This window comes from Lepidochelys olivacea, assembly GCF_965140295.1.
Source record: "Lepidochelys olivacea isolate rLepOli2 genome assembly, chromosome: 4".
Classification (NCBI taxonomy): Eukaryota; Metazoa; Chordata; order Testudines; family Cheloniidae; genus Lepidochelys; species Lepidochelys olivacea.
The window spans coordinates 143,467,591-143,493,909 of record NC_140414.1 but is presented as its reverse complement, the minus strand read 5'-3'; the positions used below and the strand labels follow the sequence as shown (position 1 = coordinate 143,493,909).

Here is a 26,319-nt window from a genome sequence, read left to right as displayed (position 1 = left end):
TGCACCCCACTTCCTGGACAAGGTTTGGTAAAAAGCCTCACCAATTTGCCTAGGTGACTACAGACCCAAACCCTTGGATCTGAGAACAATGAAAAGCATTCAATTTTCTTACAAGAAGACTTTTAATAGAGATAGAAGTAAATAGAAGTAAAGAACTCCCCCCTGTAACATCAGGATGGTAGATACCTTACAGGGTAATTAGATTCAAAACAGAGAGAACCCCTCTAGGCAAAACCTTAAGTTATACAAAGATACACAGACAGAAATAGTTATTCTATTCAGCACAATTCTTTTCTCAGCCATTTAAAGAAATCATAACCTAACGCATACCTAGCTAGATTACTTACTAAAAGTTCTAAGACTCCATTCCTGGCTATCCCCAGCAAAGCAGCAGATAGACAGACAGACCAGACCCTTTGTTTCTCTCCCTCCTCCCAGCTTTTGAAAGTATCTTGTCTCCTCATTGGTCATTTTGGTCAGGTGCCAGCAAGGTTACCTTTAGCTTCTTAACCCTTTACAGGTGAGAGGATTTTTTTCTCCGGCCAGGAGGGATTTTAAAGGGGTTTACCCTTCCCTTTATATTTATGACAGCACCCTAAGGACTGGACCATCCTTCTTCTCCCACAGTGGCGATCTAGTGAGCTAATTCCCTGCCCCTCATTTGAGACTGGTTTTGTGGCAGCAATACACCTGCCTTGGGGCACGCGCCGCACTGTGGAGGCTGTTTGCCCAGTCAGTCGCTCAGGGAGTAGTAAGGTGGAAGCCAGCTCCAGAGGTGAGGGAGGGAAGCATCTATGCATGACATGAGCACCATATGCAGGAGAAGTATCCGAGCCTGCCTTCTGATCCCACCAACACCCATTCTGCAATGAGCCACTCCATGTGGGAGTGAGAGTGAGAGATGCAGTGGGGAATATACAGCCAGATGTCGGGTTTTTCTGGCTCCTCAGAAAGTCTGGGGTCAGAACCATTTTCTGAACAGCATCAGGTTCATTTCCTCCTCCCTCTATGACCTTCTGAGGGCTTGGGACTTCTTCAGCATGATTGAGGGGCCAAGGGCATCTCACTTGTTTGTGTATCTAAAACGAGGGACACTTCAGACCATTGGCTGTAAATCTGGGTTCCACAAAGCCCCAGGCCCAGTGCACAGCGGTCTGCATGGAGGCTACTGTGCATGAGGCAGTGGAGGGAGGGGAAAGGCTGGGTATGAATATCAGAGGCACCATCACCCGCCTCGATGGAGTGTGTGCTCATATCCCATTCCAAGCTCTACCAGTCACCTCTGAGTCTTTCTGCTCCCTTCAGAAACTTGAGGGCTTCTTAAGAAATGAATAACTGAACCTAGAGATGTTATCTGTAAGGGCTTGAGCTGCAGATCACACGACGTAGATTAGAGGGGAAAATCCTACTTGCTTTATGCACAGGAGTAATCGCCTTCCTCTTGGGCATTGGTTTTACACTGGTGGAACTCTATTGACTTCAGTGAAGTTACTTCTGATTTACACCAGTGTAAATGGGAGGACTCAGGCCCAATATCTTCACCAGGGCCACCCCCAGAAATTTTTGACCATGTACCTGCAGCAGCCCCTGGCCCAAGCACGTCGCCTTCCAGCCTGGCCCGCCCAGATGCAGCATCACTCCCCATCCCAGAGAGGGGACATGAGCTGATGAGAGCAGGGCAAGGCCAGGCAGGGCCCCAGGGGGATGCAGACCCACAGCAGTGGCGAGGCAGAACAGCCAACTCGAGTTTGGCGTGGTGACCCCTGTGCAGCGGGTCACAATGCAACTCGCTGAATTTTGGCCCTGCTGCCACACCCCCTGCCATGACGGAGGGGCTGCTGGGCCGGAGTTGCATAGGCAGTGGAGTGCGGCCATTGGTGCTCCTTCCTGCAATTGCCAATGGTAAGCACTGTGGTCTTCACTAAGCCTACTGCAGTGAGGAGAGAGGAGCAGAATTCACATGCTACTGTGTGATTTGATCCATCTCTCACTTACCCAGGTTTGCCTCTATTGACTTCAGGAGAGTTATTCCTGGTTTACATTGGGGTGAGATGAGATGAGGTTCTGCTGTTATATATTTTTAACACACACACACACACATGCATCTCAAGACATCTTAAAGAATCACAAATTAGTTATTCATTAATATGATGATGTGTTGATAGGACCTTCCATCCCAAACCACTTCATACATTTTATACACACTGCATCATTAAAATGCGCCCACCTCTGCAATGGGGAACAGCCAGCCATTTCAGCAGAGGACCTGCTGCACCGTTAAGTCCTGGTGCTGGGGTTGTAGGACAACAGGACAAATCTCTACTCTTATGGAGAGCACTGTGAGATGTTTTAATGTCCACAAAAGTAGGCAGGACTTGGGTTCTAACAGTCTCACCCAAAGACCCTATCTAGATAAACTGAGTTCTGGTTCTTTAGACTAGTTGTACCTTCTTCTGATACCAGTGTTACCCCTCTGCTGAAAAGTAGTAGGTGTCTGGGATCTTGCAGGTCAGTTTCGCAGTAAAGGAGAAATCAGTGATGCATTCTGGGTATATTCTTAGTGTAACTTGTTTTATTTACATGTGTACATCAGTCCTGGAACAGAAGTGGTCAAGCAGCATGCAGGGCTCCCAGGAATCTCAGCCCAACACCAGCATCTGATTCCCAGGGAGTCTGCCTCAAGAGTTGACTCTAATCAGAGGCCAAGGCAGGGAGTAAACTCTCTTGTTGCTCACACTGCTCCCTTTCCATAGACTTTATCTCTACACAGAAGCTTGCCCCAAACTAACAACTCATTAGGTCTCTTTGAGACTGAAAACGTGCTCACACACTAAGAAAAAGGACTTGGAAGACTATGTGTAACAGTTGACCTGGTGATGCCTGTCATAACAGTATCCTGGAAGGCTGAAGTGCTGAGTCACCCATGCCAATATTTGAACAAGAAGCTAAATATTCCAATATAAAGGACTTACTGTGCAAACTTACTCATGCTGTCCTGTCAAGCTACTTATAAGGAGTAAGGAGTAAGGAGTCATGGTAGAAGCGAAATCTTACTCCCTCTTGGTTTGACAGCAGAGTTCAGCCAAGCATACAAATGCTATACATAGGAAGAACAGGGATAATTTTTAACAGGGAGGCTGATTAACCACTGGAACAAACTACCCAGGGACGTGGTGGATTTTCCATCTCTTGATGTCTTAAAATCAAGACTGGGTGCCTTTCTGGAAGGTGTGCTTTAGTCAAACAGAGTCATAAGGCTCATCCCAGAGGTAACTGCGTGAAGTTCTCTGGCCTGTGTTACACGGGTCTGATGGTCACTTCAGCCCTTAAAATGTCTGAAGCGTTGTTCCAAAGAGTTGACTTTGTGTCCTGAAATTACATTCCAAGCATGTTGCAGGAGACGAAAGGGGATGCTCATTGGGCTCGCCTCTTCTGAGTGGGGGAAGGGAAGAGAGGGTGAAATAACACAACTCCCATTGACTCCAGTGTGGACAGGATTCTACCTATGGTTCTTACAGCCATTAAAGGAAATGAGATCTGAAACGCAGATTGGCCTCAATGGGATTGCTCACACGTTTAAATTTAAGTGTGTGCTTAAGTGCTTGCTAGACCAGGGCCTACAAAATGTAATCCATAGACCTGAATGAGCTGTAAATGTAACATAGATCTGAGACAGTGTAATGCATAGAAATGGAGTGAGCTGTATTGCTGAACAGAACATGATTCATATCAGCATTTCCCCGCATGTCAGCAGAAACATTCAAAAATCAAAGTGGACTGCTTGACACTTTTCCCGAACATCATTTTCATGTCTTCCTCCCTCTATAAATTTGTCAACGCCCCACTTTCTGCTGGGTAAAGAAGCAGAACCACAGAAGGAAAGAGCATTTTATTTCTTATCTGATAAAGAATTTGCTCTTCTTCTGAATGAGCTTTTTTTTCACACTGCATCTTCGCGCATGGGGCCACATCACATTTAGAAAAAGTTAACCCCTGGGATGTCGCTTTCCTCCTAGAACCTGAGAGGATCAGCGCACTCCCCCGCGTAACAGCATTCTTCTCAAGAGCTGCTGAGAGGGAAAGAGGCCTGGCCTGCACCTAGAACTTAGGTTGACCTCGCTATGTTATTCAGCAGTGTTGGAAAATTCACAGCCCCTGAGAAACTTGGCTAAGCTGATCTAAGCCCCAATAGAGATTCTGCTAGATGGAGGGAAGAATTCTTCCACCAGCCTAGCTGCTGTCTCTTGAGGGGATGGTTTTACTACAGCAACCGAAAAAAAAAAATCCCTTCCATTGCTGTACCAAGTGTCTACGCTACAATAGCATAGAAAGGGCGTAGGGTAGAAAGGGCGAGGAGGTGTACAGGGAAGCCACACATTTCACTGCTGTTTGCTCACTTACATCCTCGCGGTCTCTTTAGAACACTCACACTCTCGTGGCATGCAAAGTCAATTGAGATGCGGGGGATGCATGTGTCTAAGGAGGCTTTAATCCCCAAAGATCCCAAAGTGCTTAGCTATGCCAGTTAGAATAGTTGCTTGAAAAAACTCTGTGATGGATAGGCTGATAAAGCAATCCACTTAGACCTCAGCCTGTGAGACCTAGATACATTCACTTCACTTCCCGTGTCTTCGCTTCACTTCCCCTGTGTCTTCACTTCACTTCACTTCTCCTTTGAGGAGGGAGCAGCATCTCCTACACCTTTCCATTCCTTCCTTGGCTGCTTTCTCCTGTCAGCCTGAGGATCCATCAGGGCTCAGGTTGAGATTTTCAAAGAGCCTAAGGATGTTTGGTGCCTGTTAATGTTCAGTACGTTGCCCCCACTCACTGGAGTAACCTACCACATCACAATCTTCAATGCATTTATCCTCCCGATACCCCTGTCAGGCAGGGCTACTATGCCCATTTTACAGATTGGGGAACTGAGGCACACAGAGACTGTCCTGGTCTACACTGGGGGGGGGGGAATCGTTCTAAGATACGCAACTTCAGCTACGAGAATAGTGTAGCTGAAGTCGACATATCTTAGATCGATTTAGAATCACTTACTTCGCGTCCTCGCGGCACGGGATCGACAGCCGCCACTCCCCCCTCGACTCCACTTCCGCCTCTCGCCGTGGTGGAGTTCCGGAGTCGATGGCAGAGCAATCGGGGATTGATTTATCGCGTCTACACTAGACGCGATAAATTGATCCCCGATAGAGCGATCACTACCCGCCAGATCGGCAGGTAGTGTAGACATGGCCTAAGGCCCAGTTGATTTCAATGGAAGTTAGGCGCCGAAATACCTTTGAGGATCTGCGCTTAAGAGGCTTGCCTTAGATCATACAGTAAAGACTGTGGTAGCACAGAGAATTGAACAGAGCTACCCTCCATTGTACACTGTGCTCTAACCACTAGCCCATCCTTCTCAACTTCCTTTTGCCCAGTTTCTATTGCATTTCAGACCCCCCACCCTTTGAAAATGCCAGCCTCTGCTTTTATAGTTAGCCTGGGTCATGCTCTTTTTCATTCCCTGAGTGTGTGTGTGTGTGTGTGTGTCTCTCTCTCTCTCTCCTACACTCTCTGTGTTCCCCAGACTGGCATTGCCTTGAGTTCCCAGTGCCCTCGGAAGCACAGCTCCCCATCCCAAAGAGGGTTTCACGGTAAACGCCTGGTGACAGATGTTCTCTAGCATCCCCCATGTCCTTGGAGACGGGCTTTGTCAGAATGCTGTTCCTTTTCCTCCAGCTGGCTGGCTGGGGTTGAGGAATGAGAGGGAGCTGCCAAAGGAAGGAATTGTGTGCCCAGCACAAGGGAAGGGAAGTGCTTAGGACACTGCAAGAGTGAGTCTCCTGGAACCTCTTGCCTTGAGCTCATGAAGAGGTGTTTTCACACTGGAGTAAGCATGGGAAGAGAGAATGCTGCAGCCAAAAGCAAACGTGCTCGGCCAGTCAGTCCCTTAATTTCCTTGGCTATTGTTTCATAGAATCCAAGGCCAGAAGGGACCACAGTGATCATCTGATGTGATCTGCTCGATAATACAAGCCAGAGAACTTCCCTGAAATAATTACTGTTTGAACTAGAGCCCGTCTCCTAGGGAAAAAAATCAATCTTGATCATGGGCGGCAGGTGAAGCCCCTCTTCGGGGAGGCTAGCCCGCTGGCCCTGCCCCTTCCAGCCTAGTATTCTTTCCCCTTTCCCCCGTGTCGGAGAAGCCCCAAGCCGCCCTTTCCTCCCACCCCCATGGCCGGAGGAGCCCCGTGCCGCCCTCCCCCCACCCCACTCACGGCCGCAGGAGCCACATCCCCCGGGAACCCCCCGCCCCGGCACCAGGTCGCCTGTCCCAGCCCTGGGATGCTGCACCCCCCAGCACCACCCCGGGCTGCTGGGCCCCACAGCACTGGGCCAGCCCCAGGGCCTCCAAAGGCTGCTGGCCTGACACCCCCCGCCCAAGCCAGCCCCAGGGCTGTCCCTGGCCCCCGCTGTGCCTGAGCTCCAGGCCACCGGCTGGAGCAGAACCCTGCCAACCTCAGGGTAGAGGGGAAGGGGAGAAGGGCCTCAGGGCAAAACCTGGGCAGGGCGACGGCTTGGGTCAGGGGAGGCTGATCCTGCCCTGGCCTTTGATACCCGCCGCCCATGATCTTGATTTAAAAATTGCCGGTGATAAAGAATCGACTGCAACCCTTGGCAAGTTCTTCTTATGGTTAACTACCCTCACTGTTAAAAATGTGTGCCTTCTTTCCCATCTGCATGTGTCTAGCTCCAATGTCCAGCCACTGGATCCTGTTATATCTTTGCGAGATTGAAGAGCCCATGATCAAATATTTGTTCCCCAGGAGGTGAAGGCGCCCTTTAACCTTTGTTAAGCCAGCTGTGCTTGCTTCCGAGCGTTTCCCCCACTCCTTTATCCTGGATTCTGCCTGCTGCCACATCCAGTGGTGAAGTTATCTTGTGTTTGTGTCAGACTCTGTGTCCTGAGATGTCACTGATGGAGCATTATGACATCACAGCCGGAAAAAACAGCCTGAGAAGCAGGAAGCCTTGGTTAAAACATGGGATGATGGCCCTAGTTGTTCCACACGCAGGGACTGACCCCAGGTCACGGGAGTGGGGAAGCAGGTGCTTCTGCTGCTTGAACTAAAGAGCCCAGTCATAGAATCATAGAATCATAGAATATCAGGGTTGGAAGGGACCCCAGAAGGTCATCTAGTCCAACCCCCAACCCCCAGTCCCTTAATTCAAAAGCAATAGCAGACTCAGAAACAAATTCATGTGGGCCATCCACTAGTGGGAGACAAAGACCCGAAAGGCCAAAACTATAACTGGGGTCAAAAAAGAATTAGGCAAGTTCTTGGAGGTTAGGTCCATCATTGGCGATTCGCCAAGATGGTCAGGGATGCCACCCCATGCTCCGGGTGTCTCTAAACCTCCAACTGCCAGAAGCTGGGACGGGGGGTGGATGACTTGAAATTACCCTGTACTGTTCATTCCCTCTCAAGCATCTGGCACTGGTCAGTGCCTGAGACAGAATACTGGCAGGTTGACTGTGCATTGTGTGAAGAAATACTTCCTTATGTAAGTTTTAAACCTGCTGCCTATTCATTTTATTGGGTGATCCCTGGTTCTCGTGTTGTGTGAAGGGATAAATCACATTTCTTTATTCACTTTCTCCATACGGCTCACGATTTTATAGACCCCTATCATATCCTACCTTTGTTATCTCTTTTCTAAACTGAATAGTCCCTGTTTTTTTTAATCTCTCCTTAAATGGAAGCTGTCCCATCCCCCTAATCATTTTGGTTGCCCTTCTTTGCACCTTTTCCAATTCCAATACACCTTTTTGTTGGGATTCTGAGATATTTCAAGGAGACAGTCTGGGGGGGGAACAAGATGGGAGGAGACAACTCTCCAAAGCTCCCAGGCAGTAGAGGTGAGAACATCGGAGTGGATGTGAACTGCCAGAAACATGAGACTCTTCAGGGAGAAGACTCAGCTCAGTGACTTCCAGGGAGCAGGAACTTCTGAGGTGGCAAGTCCCAGCGAGAAGGCCTGAAAAAGACTGTGGACCTGAAGGCAGGGCTATAAGGAAGGGGGAAACCCTCAGAAAGGCCTGGAAAGACTCTATGGGGAGAGCTGTGTAGAAGCTGAGAACCATTATAAACTTCTAAGACTGAGTGAGCCTGAAGAAGTATTGAGTATTTTATGATAATAAACTACCCCCAGAAGAGGAGTGGTGTTCTGAGAACAACGGATGCGGCCGTTTGTTGGTGACTGTTGGTGACTGTTGATGGACTGTAAACGGAGGCAGTGGATGGGTTTAATGCCAGGCAGGAGAAGCCCCTACTGCATACCTAAAATTGAAATTGAACAGGAACACCAACACTAACTACCCCTTCCGGCTCCAAAAAGTGCTGTGGCATTTTTAATTTGACCCTGAAAACAGATGGTGCATACGGAACTGAGCGAGTTTGGAGGTGATATGTTTGTCCGCGTCTCACAACCATACAGAAGTGTTGTTATCACAACTGTCCGCCAGACATTTAGAACCGCTCCTCAAATCCTGAGAGGGCGAGGGTGAAAGATCAGTGCCCATCCCTGGCAGGTTGCCAATGTTCCGCTTCACCCGAAAGACAGCACCTGTCTGAAGCATTGGGCTGGTTTTGACTCGCAAGGAAGACCGCTAGATCATGAGCATTGCTTCCCACAGCATCCGGGCTTCCCCGATGCTCTAATAAAGTGTAGACCAAGCTCAGTTTGTGCAATTTGATATGGTCGCAGCATGCAGTGACATGGAGGCAGGACAGTTTCAGTCACCAGCAAATGTGGGGAGAAAGATTATGACAGTGGAAAGAGACTGGATCTGGATTTTGAGATTGACACAGTACGTTGGAGAACTTGCTGAGTATAAGTTCTTACAAGGTCCTCTAGAAATGTACACTAGGGAGGGTCCCAGGGTTGTGCTGGGCAAACCTTTTTTTGGTGAAAAATGCATATGAGGTGACACCAACATGTTTGGTGAATTTATGTTGGTTTTGCTCAATGGTTCGTACAAAAAAATATTCTGAAAGAGTCAAAATATTTAGCTTTGACATTTTCTTCGGGGAGAACAAAATCCCTTTTTGTTTTGAAACGTCCTTCAATTTTATTGTTAAAAAGTCAAACATTTTAAAAGAGTTAAAACTGAAATGAAACATTTTATTTCCAATCAAAGCCGTCTTTTTGCTTGTTTGTTTGACTTTTCAATTCAAGTAAAAAAAATTCTGAAAAATCTCCTTTTCGCTTGGACCAAAAATGAGGTTTTTTTTGGAACTGTCCATGAACAGAAAAAAATCATTATTCTCTCAGCTCTATCCCCCAGCTCTGCATGAAAGTGGAACAGCTCCATGGAGCCGCTAGAACATAACCCAGGTGAGGCAGAGCTAGCATAAGGCAACAATCAGGCTCACTGCAAAATAAAATTTGAGATTCTTTAGTCCATGCACTAATGAGACAGGCAAGTGCCCTGCTGGGTGGCCAGCAGCCAGGAGAAATGCATCTAACATGTGTCCGCTGAAGTCTGTCAGGGAGAAAGAAAAGACCTTGAGCTGGACTGTATTCGATCCTTGTACACAATGTAGCTACCAGGGAGTGTGTTTCTTATGCTGGTGTCTGGAATAAAGAATCCTGATTCATATCCTGCATGAGAAGGTGGGGGAGGTAATATCTTTTATTGGACCAACTTGTGTTGGTGACAGAGACAAGCTTTTAAGCTTACACCGAGCTCTTCTTCAGAACCTTCATGTAACAGATGAGTGGCTGCATCGAGCCGGGGGCTGCGTTCAAGTATCCTTCTTGGACTAAGACCCAGCACAGACAATGCTCTGAGGTAATGCCACATCAGTATCCGATGGTCTGAATGTAACTTTGCAGGGGAGCCTCTGAGAACTTGTCTGATGTCAGGACATCCCTACACGGTTTAACAACTACCTGTGGCTCTCGCCACATGAGCTAAGCAGGGTCAGATCTGATCAGGACATAGAACGGGAAATGTCAGGGAAGCTACAGGTGCTGCAGAAAGCGATGCTATTGGTTCAATAGAGGGCGCTCTTCCCCCTGTGTCTGTACTGACCCTGTCTTTGCATGATGCTCGGTAGATCTGTGATGGTACAGGTGCTATCACTTGTTATATCTTCCAGGGTAAAAAAACCACATAAAGCCCAGTGGATAAAGCACGGGACTTGCATTATCCCAGCTCTCTCGGACTTCCTGTGTGACCATGGGCAAATCATTGCACCTTTCTATGCTTTTCCTTCCCCATCTGTAAAATAGGAATAATGATAGTTGTTTCCTTTTTGAAGTGCTTTGAGATCTACAGATGAAAAGCGTTATGCAAGATAGGGATTATTAATCTCAACAGAAGTCAAAGGCTTGAGTCTCCATCCCCTTGCATCGTTTGGAATCCTTCATGTCTCCATTTGCAACGGTAACATCCTATACGCCCTTTGAAGAGGTATAAATAACTCCACAGGGTGAAAAGGATTTGGATAGGGGAGACTTGGCCCCTATAGGATGGCGGGATGGAGTCTCATTTCAGTGTACACATATGAGAATTCAGCGAACGCTATCAATGAAGGAGTATGTGGGAGATCAGGCCGGTGCAAGAACCGCAAACACAGTTGCATGTGGGACACACACAATTTGTCCATGACCATTGCAGATTGTTGTATCCTTGCTTCGTGCTGTTCATGTTTTTCGCGTGTGTTAATAACTGCTTGGAAGCTGGGCGTAATGGCAACATGACAAATTTACCTCCACCTTGCTCTGTCATGCATTGTTGCTTGCCAGGTACTGGGCTCAACCTGACATAGAATCATAGAAGATCAGGGGTGGAAGGGACCTCAGGAGGTCATCTAGTCCAACCCCCTGCCCAAAGCTTTCAAGTTTGACTTCAGTGTATCTTTATATCATTTGTACTCACCACCATGAGAGCAGGTGCCTCACTTTAACCAACCACAAAATATGGCCTTGTGGGTTCTTGAGTTGGCCATATGAACAAGATGCCTAGACCAACATAGTTGGAGCTGTTATGAGCATGCTTTGAACGCTGGACATCTGACAACAATTAAGGATTTAGGTGTTAGGAATCTTGTCCTACAATTTGACCCTGCAGACAGCATGAAGATGGCACATCTGGAACTGATATGGTGGTGATATGTTGTTAGCACAACTGCCCAATAGACATTGAGCTTCGTGTTTATTCTGAGACCCCAATTGTTGCAAAAGCAGCCAACAACATTCCAGATGCCGAGCTCGCCTTGGCTGTGTGAGGGGTAATTCCGTAATCCGTTGTGGCACTCTGTGCTGGCATGCTCCATCAGCAACAAAACTTACCCACGGACTTGAGAGGAGTGGTGGTGGTGTTAACAATTGGGTGGGCGTGTGTATCCCTGGCAAGTTCAGTACACTCTTTGGTTTTCTTTAGGCTAATTGTGAAACCAAAGCGGTTAACTGCATGAGCAAAGAGATGAGTTATAAATAGAATGTCACTGATCGATTGAGTGAGCAACCAGTGCACGGTCATCAGCACATAAATGTTTTTTCTCCAGGTGTGTGAGGATCCATCATGCCAAATTCTGGGCATGCAGGTACTGAGGCCCAGATCCTTAAAGGTATTTAGGCGCTTAATTCCCATTGACTTCAATGGAGGAGAGGGCCCAGATCCTTAGAAATATTTAGGCACCTGGGAATAAGAAAGCATGGATAACTGGTGTTGTCTTGTAATCCTGGCTGAAAAAGTTTTGCATTCACGCGTGTTGCTCTTCATAGTACTTGGATCACTCATGCATGGCACTACCCTGGTTAGCACTGTGTGGAGCGGATCTGTCAACAGCAAGAACTGAACATAGGACCTTTCAAGAGTTTCATCTAAAGCCTGTGGAAGTCAATGAAAAGCTTTCAATTGGTTACAGTGGGCTTTGGATCAGAGTCCTCTAACCACTTGTGCTAAAGGGGTCATTTCATTAGTTGGTAGAAGTAGTTAACTATCTTCTATGTGGTCCGGCCACTAGGGGGCGAGGGACACACTTAGCAAGTGTGATAGCATTTGTTGTGCTAGGCGCTGTACGAATGCAGAACAAAAAGACAGCCCCACCCCAAAGAGCTTACAATCCAAGTCTAAGACAAGAGCCGGCAGCTAGGTACAGACAGACCAGGAAATCATGAGACAGCATTGGTCAACTTGATGGGCAGTGGTCTCAGGACAGCAGCAGCCTAAATGCTGCTGCAAACCCTCTTTCGTTGTACAAGCTCCAGCTGCTGCCCCAACCGGCTGGTGTTGCTCTGAGAACCTCATGAGTTTGGTTGCTGAGCCACTCTCACCAAAGAATTCTGAGGATTGTTAGTAACAACCGACCAAGCTGTCCTGTGTAGCTGTTTCATTATCTGCATGTTTTGTTCTGGAGTTTAAAGCCTGTTTTTACACCAAAGCTCTAATTTCACCGAGCGCTACTCCTGACAATCATTATCAATCAGCGTCCACTTGTGTTGGCTGCTCTGACCTAATTCAGTAAAACAATCAGCCAAGCAGCATGAGCCATGCAATGTGTACGGCGGGGGTGGCTATAAAGAAATACTTGAGTGTGCAACAGTCTCCCAGAGGGGACTGGTGGAAGCTCCAGCAAGTGGATAATTTAAAAGTGGGCTGGACACCGCACTGGAGGAAGTTCTGGGAACAACCCTTCACTGGTTCACTTTCACAATGTGAAAGGGGCCTTACATGTTGCTGGTTCTGTTGTGCTTTTCACAGCATACTAGGGAGCTGGTGTATTTCATGTCTGTCTTTGCATAATAATATGTTTCTCAACAGTCCCTTTCATGACAAGGCAACCTATTCATTATTTTTGTACACCACCTTCAAGCATTTGGTATTGTAACAAATCATTAGCTGACGACCCCTGCAGGGGGGTCACAATACGCTGCTCGTCACAATAACTGTGAGCTTCACGGAATGGGTGGGGATAGAAGCCAAATCCTCTTGCCTCTAGCACTTATGCTAAAAGAGACTCTCTCGTAGCCTTAGCAGTATGGTGACTATGACACAAAATTGAGCAATACTGATTCTCTTTGTTCAGGGCAGTGCACTCGATGCACATGAACCAATCATGATAGCATCATCATTATTCCACCGGCACATGTGAAATGAACAGTTGCTGTCTGTAAAGGGCTCTGTCCTCATGTACACATGAGCACCTGACCACACAAATTGACATACACAAGCTACAAATGTAATCTTAACATTGGTAACGACAATACAGATGAGCCAGGTAACTTCACAACTGCATGACTGCATCCTTGGGGGACCAATATTTGGTGTCTGTGTGTTTCCCCCTCCTCCCTCCGTTTTGTAGTTCTCTTCTCCACGTTTGACCATTTTTTTGGACCTTTCTGAATAAACGGGAGGTTAGTTTTCCAAGTATTAAGTATTTTGCTGCTAATAGACGTATCAGTATCCACTAACCAGTTTGAATTTCACGGTTGGTATATGAAAACCAGGATCGTCTAACGGGCTGTTTGGTGGCCCTTCCATGAGACCGGTTGATAGTGTTAGCCCAGCTCCCACTAGGCAGGTGTCCACACTACAAAACTCCCAGAATGAGCTGGGAATCTTGGTGGGATGGGGCTGGAGACTCACAGCACCCTTTGGACCTGCAAATCAGAGTGGAGGCATGTTGCCGGGGGTAGGTGTCCATGGATAAACAGAGGACTTCAGGATCTTGTGCTTTCTGGCTTCTCTCATCAACGCTTGAGTGAATTAAGTAAAAGCCTTTCAATTAAACTAGAAAGACAGTAAAAGGCTACTGCCACCTAGTGGAGGATTTGGGTGACCATTTTCCTCTGAGCAGGGCAGGAAAGCTACTCTGATGTGAGGTCAGAAGGCGATCCGAAATCAAAATCAGGTCGGATATATTATATAGCCATATACAGGATGTGAAAATAAACTTCTGACCCCACCTGTCCACAGTAACAGTGTGGAATTGGCACTAAGCAAAGGGAATAATACAGGCAAAAGGGCTTTCAAAATAAAGAGAGAAGGGAGCTGAAAGTTCTGCTACAACAAAGAGGCAGCAGGGAAAAAAAAAACATATCCGTGGCCCAAATGCCAGTGACCTGAATTTGGCACTCACATACCATGGTGATGGGCAGCAGTGTACAAATCATTAGGTAGAACTGTGTTGAGAGAGACCCCTCAAAGAACATGGTGAAAGCAAGACCGTGAACTTGCTCATCCTTGGCAAGGAAGATCTGATTTAGTGCGTGCAGATCTGGTCGCCCCATCTCAAAAAAGATATATTGGAACTGGGAAAGGGCAAAACAATGATTAAGAGTATAGAACACCTGCCATATGAGGAGAGATTAATAAGACTGGGGCTTTTCAGCTTGGAAAAGAGACGACTATGTGAGGGATATGGTAGAGGTCTATAAAATCATGACTGGTGTGGAGAAAGTAAATACAGAAGTGTTATTTACTCCTCCTCAGAACACAAGAACTTGGAATTACCAAATGAAATTAATAGGCAGCAGGTTTAAAACAAACAAAAGGAAGCATTTTGTCACACAGTGCACAGTCAACCTGTGGAACTCTTTGCCAGAGGATGTTGTGAAGGCCAAAACTATAACAGGGTTCAAAAAAGCACTAGATAGGTTCATGGAGGATGGGTCCATCAATGGCTATTAGCCAGGATGGACAGGGATGGTGTCCTTAGCCTCTGTTTGCCAGAAGCTGGGAATGGGCAAAAAGGGATGGATCACTTGATGATTCCCTGTTCTGTTCATTCCCTGTGGGGCATCTGGCATTGGCCACTGTCGGAAGACAGGATACTGGGCTTGAAGGACCTTTGGTCTGACCCAGTATGGCCATTCTTATGTTCTTACATCCGTTTCACTCATGGGCAGGTTAAGACGCATCATCCATATTGTAAGATACAGAGATTTTTCTCAGAGAGACTCTTTTTTTACATTGTATAAAATGACTCCTGAGGGCCACACTTGGGGAAATGTGACGTTATGTTGTCTCAGCAGCAAAGACACCGCTAACAATAAAAATCCCCAGATCCTTTAGTTATTAAATGACGTGATTATAGAATGGGTCATTTGTAACATCCCAGTTAAAGTAGCTTCCAGTTCCGGCATCGTAAACAGAAAGCACCAGCACTCGGGGCACTGATCTGTAAATATTGCTCCTGGTCTCTCTGTTCATGTGAATGGGTCTCAGCTTGAGAACATATTCACTTTATATTTTGTAGGCAAATGTTTCAATCTGCGAATGTTTGATTTATTTTAAGTAGGCTCCCAAAGTACCGTACGGTCTTTGCAGATTGTCTGTGTTTATACCCAGCATGGTTAGTCTCTGCTGGAGTTCATACTGGGTCCCACCATCCATTCCAACCCACCTTTGCCAGTTGCTCATGTGACGCGGACTAATTCCTTTTGGGATGAAATTTTGGACATTTTGTCTTAGCTCTAAAGTCGCCACACAGGGAGCGAGATGAGTTAGGTGCGCTGAGTGTGATCCTGTCTGAAACCGCAGGTACGTCCCCGGGGCAGCTAGCCCGTCCCTCATCCCCCCGGTGCAACCGCAGTGATGCTGCTATTTTTAGCAAGCTGGCTTGATCAGAGGTATTGTGGGTACGTCCCCAGGAGCTGGGAGGTACACCTCCCACTGCGATGTAGACATACCCTCAGAGGGAAAAACTCGAGACCTGCCTGCCCTCTGCCAAGGCACTGGAAATGATCGAACCAGGCACGAGCCCTGGAGCAATCCTAATGGCTAGCTAGTGACAAACTGGCCTGCCCCTGGAACATACGCTGACCCAGTCATTGCACACCTGGGGCTTGCCTGCTGCACATCCAAACCTCCCCGCGGTTACTGAGGCTGCATTCACCCAATGCCTTTTGAACCTTTGGAGAATTTTCCCATCTGCCACCCCACTGAATGCGTGAGAGCGAGAACACATGCATGTGAAGGGATCTGAGTCTCCTCTCCTCCCGCGTACGCTGCTGCCCTCCCCATGGCAGGCAAGGCAGCCACACCACACTCAGCTGCTGGGAGACAGAGGGGAATCAGCAGCAATTCAGTAGGTCTGTCCATGCAATGGATTGCCAGGGCACCGAGCCTTGCAGGGCTGATCCACTGCCTTTCATCTGGGATACTACAGTCAAAAAGCCAGATTTTACACTGGTGTAAATCGCCTTTGACTTCAGTGGAGCTCTGCGATTTCCATGGGCCACAAAATAGGGAAAGAAGGCATAGCCTTGGTTCATTCCTGGGGCTTTCCCTCTGCCAATGGGCATGTTGCCCGCCCAGTTCCCGTGTAGGTGAATCTGTAGAGCTGCATGGGCAGCTTTGGGAGGCTGTGGGGTGGTGCTGCTACACCCTGCTAAGCAGCTGCTGCATTCCACTGTAGGTGCATTTCAGCAGGAGGGGAGGTGACTGTATATTGAAGTCCTGATTTTGCAGTTTGGACTTGTGCCCTTGAGGTCAATGGGAGATCTGGCTAAGTAAGGACTTCATGAGCGGGCCCATTGTTTGTAAGGTGCTTGGGGAAGCCAGGCCACACGGCTTGTGTATTTAAGCAAAGGCTTATTCAGAGCTTGGCCCGGAAAGTGGGAGATGTTGTTGAATTGCTTTGATCTTCAATCTGGGAGCATCACACCATGACTCTCTCTCTTTCTCGTTCTCTTGCAGAAGGCATGACAGAAGCCGTGAGTTCGGGCAGAGATTGCCTGCAGGCCGGGGAGTCCTGCACCAATGATCCCAGCTGCAGCTCCAAGTTCCGGACCCTCCGGCAATGCATTGCGGGCAACGGCGCCAACAAACTGGGGCCAGACGCCAAGAACCAATGCCGGAGCACAGTGACGGCCCTGCTGTCCAGCCAGCTCTATGGCTGCAAGTGCAAACGGGGCATGAAGAAGGAGAAACATTGCCTGAGTGTCTATTGGAGCATCCACCACACCCTCATGGAAGGTCAGTCGGTGCCACGTCTCCGTGGGAGGGTTCTCCAAATAGGGTCTTTAAAAGGAAATTTGGGTTGGTGAAACGCTCCAGCTCCTTCTAGCCACAGAACAGGATCAGCTCAGGCAGCAGCCGGGCTAGCTTCCTCCCCACTTGATGTGAGCAGAGTGAAACCTTCTCCAGACAAGTTGAGTCGCCATCCAGATGCTGGCCTCTCTGCTGAGACGCCCAACTGGTTTGCAGTTAGTGCTGGCTCTGGTGGTGGTTTTTCATGCCCGCTCGGATCTGAGCTGAGACCCACCTACCCATTTCTCCCAGGTTTCCCACCAGCCGCATCCAATGATAGAGACTTTTGGATCCTTCAATGGACCAGCAGTGACTTAGATATGACAGGCTCTGCAGTCGGTCCCCTGGGCCACTCAGGTCGGGTCTACACCTAAATCTTAGGTTGCTCCAATGATGTCACTCAGGGGTGAGAAAAATTCACTCCCTGCATGGCGTAGTTAAGCTGACCTAAGCCCTGGTGGAGACAGCACTAAGTTGACAGAAGAATTCTTCCTTCAACCTAGTTACTGCCTCTCAGGGAGGTGGATTTTCTACAGCAACAGAAGACCCCCTCCCATTGCTGTGGTAAGAGTCTACACTACAGCGTTGTAGCTGCAGAGTGTCTAGTGTAGACATACTTCAGTCCCGCTACTACCACTGTCTAGAATGGTGTTAGCAAGGGCAATTCTGAAGCACTTAGAGGAGAGGAAAGTGATCAGGAACAGTCAGCATGGATTCACCAAGGGCAAGTCATGCCTGACTAATCTAATTGCCTTCTATGACGAGATAACTGGCTCTATAGATGAGGGGAAAGTGGTGAATGTGTTGTTCCTTGACTTTAGCAAAGCTTTTGACACGGTCTCCCACAGTATTCTTGTCAGCAAGTTAAAGAAGTATGGGCTGGATGAATGGACTATAAGGTGGATAGAAAGTTGGCTAGATTGTCGGGCTCAACAGGTAGTGATCAATGGCTCCATGTCTAGTTGGCAGTCGGTATCAAGGGGAGTGCCCCAAGGGTCAGTCCTGGGGCCGGTTTTGTTCAATATCTTCATAAATGATCTGGAGGATGGTGTGGATTGCACCCTCAGTAAGTTTGCAGATGACACTAAACTGGGAGGAGTGGTAGATATGCTGGAGGGTAGGGATAGGATACAGAGGGCCCTAGACAAATTAGAGGATTGGGCCAAAAGAAATCTGATGAGGTTCAACAAGGACAAGTGCAGAGTCCTGCACTTAGGACGGAAGAATCCCATGCACCGCTACAGACTAGGGATCGAATGGCTCGGCAGCAGTTCTGCAGAAAAGGACCTACGGGTTACAGTGGATGAGAAGCTGGATATGAGTCAACAGTGTGCCCTTGTTGCCAAGAAGGCCAATGGCATTTTGGGATGTATATGTAGGGGCACTGCCAGCAGATCGAGGGACGTGATTGTTCCCCTCTATTTGTCATTGGTGAGGCCTCATCTGGAGTACTGTGTCCAGTTTTGGGCCCCACACTACAAGAAGGATGTGGAAAAATTGGAAAGAGTCCAGCGGAGGGCAACAAAAATGATTAGGGGACTGGAACACATGACTTATGAGGAGAGGCTGAGGGAACTGGGATTGTTTAGTCTGCGGAAGAGAAGAATGAAGGGGGATTTGATAGCTGCTTTCAACTACCTGAAAGGGGTTCCAAAGAGGATGGATCTAGACTTTTCTCAGTGGTAGCTGATGACAGAACAAGGAGTAATGGTCTCAAGTTGCAGTGGGGGAGGTTTAGGTTCGATATTAGGAAAAACTTTTTCACTAGGAGGGTGGTGAAACACTGGACTGCGTTACCTAGGGAGGTGGTGGAATCTCCTTCCTTAAATATTTTTAAGGTCAGGCTTGACAAAGCCCTGGCTGGGATGATTTAGTTGGGGACTGGTCCTGCTTTGAGCAGGGGGTTGGACTAGATGGTCTCCTGAGGTCCCTTCCAACCCTGATATTCTATGATTCTATGATATCAGAGTGGCTACATCATGCCTCAAGCTAAGGTGAGCCCTGGGGGTAGGGGTATGTGTGCAGAGCTGCTATCCCAGCAGCATCAGCTGGACCATTTCATCTTCCAAGCCTTTGGTCTAATTCTGCATTGCCCCCTTTATCTATGATCATTATGACATAGTGCCCAGAGACCCCAGTCAGGCTCCATCATTCTGGGCTCTTTACCAACATCCACTGAAAACAATCCCTACCCCAGAGAGCTTGCAGCCTGCATTGTAACGACTTCTCTGGGAGTTCCATGTGGAAGGCACTTGGGATCCAGCCCCAAATTCACTTAGGTTCATTTCTCCCCAGCTGTGGGGTGGGGAATGAATTATTATTAAGTGATTTTTCCCAAGGCTGCAGAAAGCATCAGTGACAGAATATGGGTGTTCCTGCCCCCCCCCGCCCCACCGCCATCCCTGGCCTGTGCTGATACCACCTGGCCACAACTCACACATTAGCACAGGGATGTTGTGTTTGTGTTTCCAGCACTGGGAAAGAAATCCAAAACACAGGAGATACTCTGTGTGGGTAAAGCATGGAAACTGGGAGCCAGGAGATCAGGGGTCATAGATTTATACATTTTAAGGCTAGAAAGGACCATTGTGATTGTATAGCAATCTCAGCCAATGATTCCTGCATGAAGCCCATATCTTCTAGATGAGCTAGAGTTTGTTTGTTTGTTTCATACATCTTGATTTAAAGACACTCAGTGGTGGAGAATCCACCAGAGCCCTTGATAAGTTGTTCCAATGGTTAATTACCCTCACTGTTAAAAACATCCACCTTATTTCTAACCTGATTTTATCTAGCTTTAGCTCCCAGCCATTAGATTTTGTTATGCCTTTGTCTGCTACATTAGATCCCTTCCCATATACGTACTTATAGATGGTTCTTTTCCTAACTGTGCTTCAGTTCTGCTTTGTAACCTCTAGTAAATCTCTTTACTGCTTTGTACCTCAGTTTCTCCATCTGTCTAATGAGGCAAATAATCATTATCTAACTCCCCAGTGGCTACGAGACTTAATCTGTAATGTTTGTATCCTGGGTAGAGATCTGTAGCTGGGGAAGGGCAAGAGCATTTTTGTAAAAAAAGGAATAAACTAAAACTGGTTTTGTTGATTTTATATAAATGTCCCTTTAAAGTCTGTGTTGAAGAAATAATGTGGTGTGGGTGACAAAAAAACCCAACAACCTGGGAGTTGTCATGGATCACAACCTCAACAAGAGTCAGCAATGCGATGCTGTTTCAAAAAAAGCAAATGCAATGTTAGGTTGCATTAACCGAGGCACAGCATGCAAGTCACAGGAAGTGACAGTACCGCTCTACTCGGCCCTGGTGAGGCCTGGTGAGGCCTTGGCTGGAGAACGGTGTCCAGTTTTGGTCACCAGTGTATAGAAAGGATGTGGAGAAACTGGAAAGGATCCAGAGACGAGGGACAAAGATGATCAAAGGGATGGAATGCAAGCCATATGAGCAAAGGCTGAAGGAACCGGGTATGTTCAGTTTGGAAAAGAGGAGATTAAGCGAGGGATATGATAGTGGTCTTCAGACCCTTGAAAGGCTGCCATAAACAAGGTGGAGAAAAGTTGTTCTCTCTTGCCACAGAGGGCAGGACAAGAGGCAATGGGTTCAAACTACAGCATAGCAGATTTAGATTAAATCTCAGGACAAACTTCCTGACGGTAAGAACAGTAGGAGAATGGAAACAGATACCTGCGGGGGGTGGAAACTCCTTCACTGGAGCTTTTCAAAAGGAGGCTGGAGCCACCTGTCTTGGATGGTATAAACACAACAAATCCTGCATCTTGGCGGGGGCTAGACTAGATGACCGTGGCAGTCCCTTCTAACCCTGTGCTTCTATGGTTCTAAACCAAACTCTTTTGAGTTTCCTGCCTGACAGTGTCTTTGGGATGTGTCAGATTTGAGGCGCATGCTCCTGACACTGCATTTCATCCCCACACGGTGCAAATATTTGAGTAAATGTTGATTTAATATTTTTTAAGCACCCTTATAAAAGTACACATCGGCAGCGATAACTCTCCCCGGTCAGGCCTGCCAGCGTTTTATGCACCATGAAAATTAAATGAGGAATAAAACGGACGCTTCCAACCAGAGGCTGCAGAACAGATAGGTTAATAAAATGCTGACAGGAGCAGAAAGCAAAGGTGCTGAGGGTGACGCTTGGATCAAGAGGCTGTGCAGAACAAAGTGAATGGCTGCCCAGACCTACCAGGAGCAAGGGCCGTGTTGCCCATCTCCCAGAAACCTGAGTGCAGCTCTTAGGCCAAACCTACCAGGTGCTGAGTGCCGTAATGTGAAGTCATTGGGAAATAAGGGGGCTCAGCGCCTTGCTCAATTGGGCCCTTCTTTTGGGTTTCTTTTTGGTTGAGTTCACTGTCAATGAAATCCCCAAAGCAGGGCATTTCCAGGACTATTGTGGAGAGATACACAACCCGGGGTCTCTGCTTCCATTAGCTATTGTTGTTAATTATCTGTGTTACTGTAGCACATAGGAAACCAAGTCACGGGCCAGGGCCCCATTGTCCTAGGTACTGCGCAAACACAGATCAAAAAGAAAGTCTCTGCCCCAAGGGCTTCCGATCTAAGTATAGGACAAGAGACAACAGATGGATACAGACAGAGGGGGAAGTACAAGGAAACAATGAAACTATATTGGTCAGCATGGTGGGCAGGAGGTTTTAAGAACAGGTTGGACAAACACCAGTCAGGGATGGTCTAGGTTTACTTGGTCCCGCTTCAGCGCAGGGGGTTGGCCTTTAGGGCTTCTTGAGGTCGCTTCCTGCCCGACATATCTATGATTCTATGAATAGTCAGCTCTGAACCCCTTACATCCACAAATATATTCACACCTTATAAAATAACAGTTCGGATGTGATCAATGGTATAAACATCTAACTGCAAGTTACAGGGCATACTGCAAGCTATTTCGAAAATGTACTAAATTATCCTAATTACAAACTATCCAGAGCTATTGAACACTTCACTTACCAATATTATATCAGCCTTGCATAGAATGCAGGATAAGATACAGAAATGGGTATAGCATGTAACAAACCTGAGGATAACCCCATAGTGCAATCACCTGTACAATAGTTGGATTTAGACACTGATAAGTAGATGTCCTTAACTCTTCCTATGCCAGTGTCTGTCGGCTTCTTCTTTCTCTAGTCAGATGACCTCACCTGTCAGTGGATTGTTCTGGTGATCTGTCCTCTTGTGCACAATAGTTTCTGGTACCATGCTCTCATTTTGGCATTCATGTCTTTCTCCAGCTGGTGTGTATGTCACATCAGTCTGATCAGCCGTTCTCAAGTTTTCAGGATCAACAACATCCTCATTTCCCAGACGCGGATGAAATGCTTCTGCCCCTGGATTCACTCACTATTAGAGTCCCTGGAGTCCAAATTCCTGTCTTTATTGTGATCTCTTATTGGGCTAGTTGCCTTGTTCACTGTGTCTTCCTCTGCGGTTAGAGGGTGGTGTTCTATCCCAGGGTGAGAAGTCAGAGGAAAGTGAAAGATTGCGATGAAGAACTCTAACACATCCCTTTCCAGCTTCTGCTTTTACTTCATCGACTACCCTTTCCTTTCAAATACTACATGAATCTTATCTTCCCAGGAGGATCTTAATTTTCCTGCTCCCTCTCTCTCTGAAAGGTTCCTGACAAGTACTTTGTCACCTGCTAAGAGGTCAGCACCATGCGCTTTCTGTTCAGAACGATTCTCACCATGGGTAGCAGATTTTTTAGAACATTTTGATGTCCATTCATAAGCTTCCTTCATCAGCTGTTTCCATTTCTCAGCATACTCATTATGGTCCTCGATTGTAGATTCCAAATTCATAGATAAAGCAAATGTGACGTCAATGGGCAAACATGGTGATCTTCCATACAAGAAATAGAAAAGTGCAAACCCTACTGCCTAATTTCATGTACAATTACAGGCGTAATTTACCTTATTACATGCAGTGGCAGATTTAACAGCCAGCAAATGCTGACCTGGTCCCTCCCATCTCCTCCTCCCATCTGCCAATGATAGAGGAAGAAAAAGATGGGCCCCAGTGCAGGTTTTTATTGTGGGCCATCACATGGCCCACATTGAGATAGATAAACTCTCACTTTCCCCAACCCCCACTCTCATCCCTGCCTCTGCAGCCCTGCTCTGCTCCCCGATCCCTCACGCCTGCCTAGATCCAGGCCATACTGTCTGCTCTCCCTGGCCCAGGCCCTGCTCCTGGGCTCCTGCTGCTAGAGCCATCACCACTGCTTCCGCCAAAGCCAGAACTGTTGTCATGGGAGCCAGAGCCGCCAACCACCGGAGCTAGAGTCAGAGCCTCTCGGAAGAGCCGCACACCAGTTCCTGCTGCCCCTCGTTTGAATTTGCCCTCATAGTGGGAGGTGAGGCTCTGCCATTGGCCATCCCACTCATCAGAGTTCATGGCGGAGCCACCATTTTGGAGTCTCACTCACCGGGCCCTTCCTAGAGGTGTCAGCCAGCTGCAAACAGTGGCAGCAGCCTGTGCCAGGCATATATTATGCAGCCGAGCAGCCCTGAGCCTGCAGGGGGTCCTCCAACTGCATGGGCCCTCAAACAGCTGCATAAGCTATTCCTCTGCCCTTGCCAACTGCTCCCCACCACTCGATTCTGGGGCCTCACCCTCACAAATAACGGAGTCAGTCACCCTGGCAAGGGGCCCCCTCCCTGTCTCGGGGCTGATGCAATTGTATGGGCTGCATGTGTCTAACGCTGCCTCTGGCCATCAACCCCCATTTTTATCAGGGTCCCAACAGATCCACACCCATCCGTCTTGCAATGCCTTTGAAAAATCGCTCAGCATTTGGGCATGCCCCGTAGCTGGTAGTAATAGAAGTTTCCGACCCCATCCTGCAGGGGTCACAGACACCGAGCACACTCCGGTTCCGAAGGGCTGCCACTGGGAAATGTACTTTGTTTCCTGTAGATGAACTGGTCAGCAATGACGCAGGTCCAAGCAGCCTTCCTGCTGAAATAGGTTTGACGTTACCATCTGATCAAAATTGCTTTCAAGATTCCGTTTTATCACGTCAGCTGTTGCGTATAATTTTACAGATTACTCCTCGCCAGCCCATTGAGCAATAGGCCAAATGGAAGGTTTCCTTTTTTCCCCTACATTTTGCCACTTTTCATCTTCATTTTACAGAATGAAAAATTGATCGTATGAAGGTTTGCATGTCAAGTGGCTTAGTTTATGCAGATCTTTCAGATGACGCATACGGTCACATGTGTTGCCCGTTGGGTGATTCAGAAACTCGGAAATCAACGTGGCTAACAATGATTGGAAGACTATGCTAAAATCAGTGTTCATGGGAGGAGCAAACAACATGCAAAGTCACGTGTGGCAGCTCTGCAGGTCACGAAGCGTCACCGCATCAAAGCCTGTTTTGATAAACAAGCATCTGAAAATATTAAGAAATGTCAAGTACTAAAAATATTGCTTGGCACAGTCAAAACATTAGCTACTTTAGGTGTCACCTTCCGTGGCCACTGTGAGGTGCTGGAGAGCAACAAGTGTGGTATTTACCTGACCATCAGAAAGCTACTTGACAGACATAATACAACTTTTCCCAAAATATCAGCGACGCCAAGATAGTCAAATACTTGAGCAAGACAATTACTGATGAACTTATACGTCTTTTAGCAAGTGGTGCATACTGAATAGTGGCAAAGAAGCTTTTTTTTTTTTTTCACTGTCATTGCAGATGAAGTCATGTATATTCGCCATGTTGATCAAATGGCCATTTTGCTTCGCTTTGTTAATATTGATTGTGTCAAAGAAGTGGCAGATATAAAAGAGCAGTTTGTAAGCTTTGAGCAGTAAGTGAGGCAGGTGCTGCATCCGTGTGTGACCAGTTAACTAATGTTTTATCCTGAAAATATGGATTAAACCCCAAACAGATGTCTGGACAGGAATAGGATAGTGCCAGGGTTATGGCTGGAGATCATGGAGGATTGCAAACAAAAATGAAAGAATATCCTTCAGGCAGGGGAGGCAAAGTGTAGGCACCATACATCCATTGCCCAGCACATCACAGTAACCTAGTTTTGGTGCAAGCTGCGGAAGGTAAGGCCAGTCCAGATCTGAAGGTTTTCTTCACAACTTTGCAGGAAATATATAAATATTTCACAGACTCTAACCATCGATGGGAAAAATTAATGATTAAGTCTAAAGAGAATATTTATCTTCTTTATCTGTATCGTGCTTGAGAGAGTACAGCTTTGCAAAAGGAAGAGGAAATGATGATGCATTTCAAGCCCTCACAGAAGTTGACAGGATTGATGCTGCAGATGAAATTGAACACGCGTCTGAAGAATGAAGGAGACCTTTACATCTAAAGGTACGCTGCAAGTCTAGATGGGCAGCTTGAATGAAATGAGGCAATGATAGTAAATTTTGAGAATGTAATTGAATGCCTAGAAGATTAAACTGTTGCTGAACGCAGGAGTGGCGAGGACATACAAGCAAAAAGCAACCTGTCTTTGATGGCTTGGATGGTTTACCTCAATCTATTGTGGTGGCATAGGATCTTAGTTATCACAGCTGCAGCCTCTGGAATCCTACAGTCAAAGAAAATTGACTTGTTCCATGTCCTCTGGACATTTGAGAGCACAGTGAATGAGCTCAGCAAACTCAGAGCTGAAGAAAACTATGATAAAATTGTAAAAACGTCTCAGAGCAGATGGGGGGAAGCAATGGGTTTTGAAAATGCAAACTATCCAAGCCACAGGAAGAGATGCGTATGCCACATGGATGATGAATTTGCACACTATTCTGCGTTAGAAGCAAAGGGTAACCATCAAAGAAAATATTTTGAGGTCTTAAACAATATGATTATGGAACTAAAACCTCAGTGTGAGGGATTTCAAGAAGTAGCTCCTCTATTTGGTTTCCTCCATCCCAGGCGACTTCATAATATAATTTTAAAGAAGGAAGTTCTTAAACTGATGGGAAAATACTTATATTTTTCTTTTAGACTTGGTTCATGGGATTGTCTTTCAAGATGTATTATTTTACAAAGGGCACAGAAGTGTTCATTTTGTTCCTTGGAGTCCGATACTACTTGAGTTTCAGTGTATCAAGTTCTCTTGATGCTGTTTTACCAGAAATGTAAATGTTGTGTTGACTTTTTCTCACCATACCAGTTGGAGTGGCTAGTGCTGACTGCACAATAAGCACATTAAGATGTGTCAAAAACTACATGTGGTCAGTCATATCACAAACATGGCTGAGTGTCTAG

General features: G+C 47.0%; 1 protein-coding gene across 2 annotated transcripts in view; it reads left to right on the top strand.

The window, feature by feature from the left end:
* GFRA4 (GDNF family receptor alpha 4) overlaps positions 1-26,319 on the top strand; it is a 130,987-nt gene that overhangs the window by 66,705 nt on the left and 37,963 nt on the right. For both annotated transcript variants that reach the window (XM_084626537.1, XM_084626538.1), the window contains exon 2: positions 16,706-16,984. In XM_084626537.1, coding sequence (XP_084482663.1) covers positions 16,706-16,984 — 279 coding nt within the window. The remainder of the gene's footprint in view (positions 1-16,705; positions 16,985-26,319) is intronic.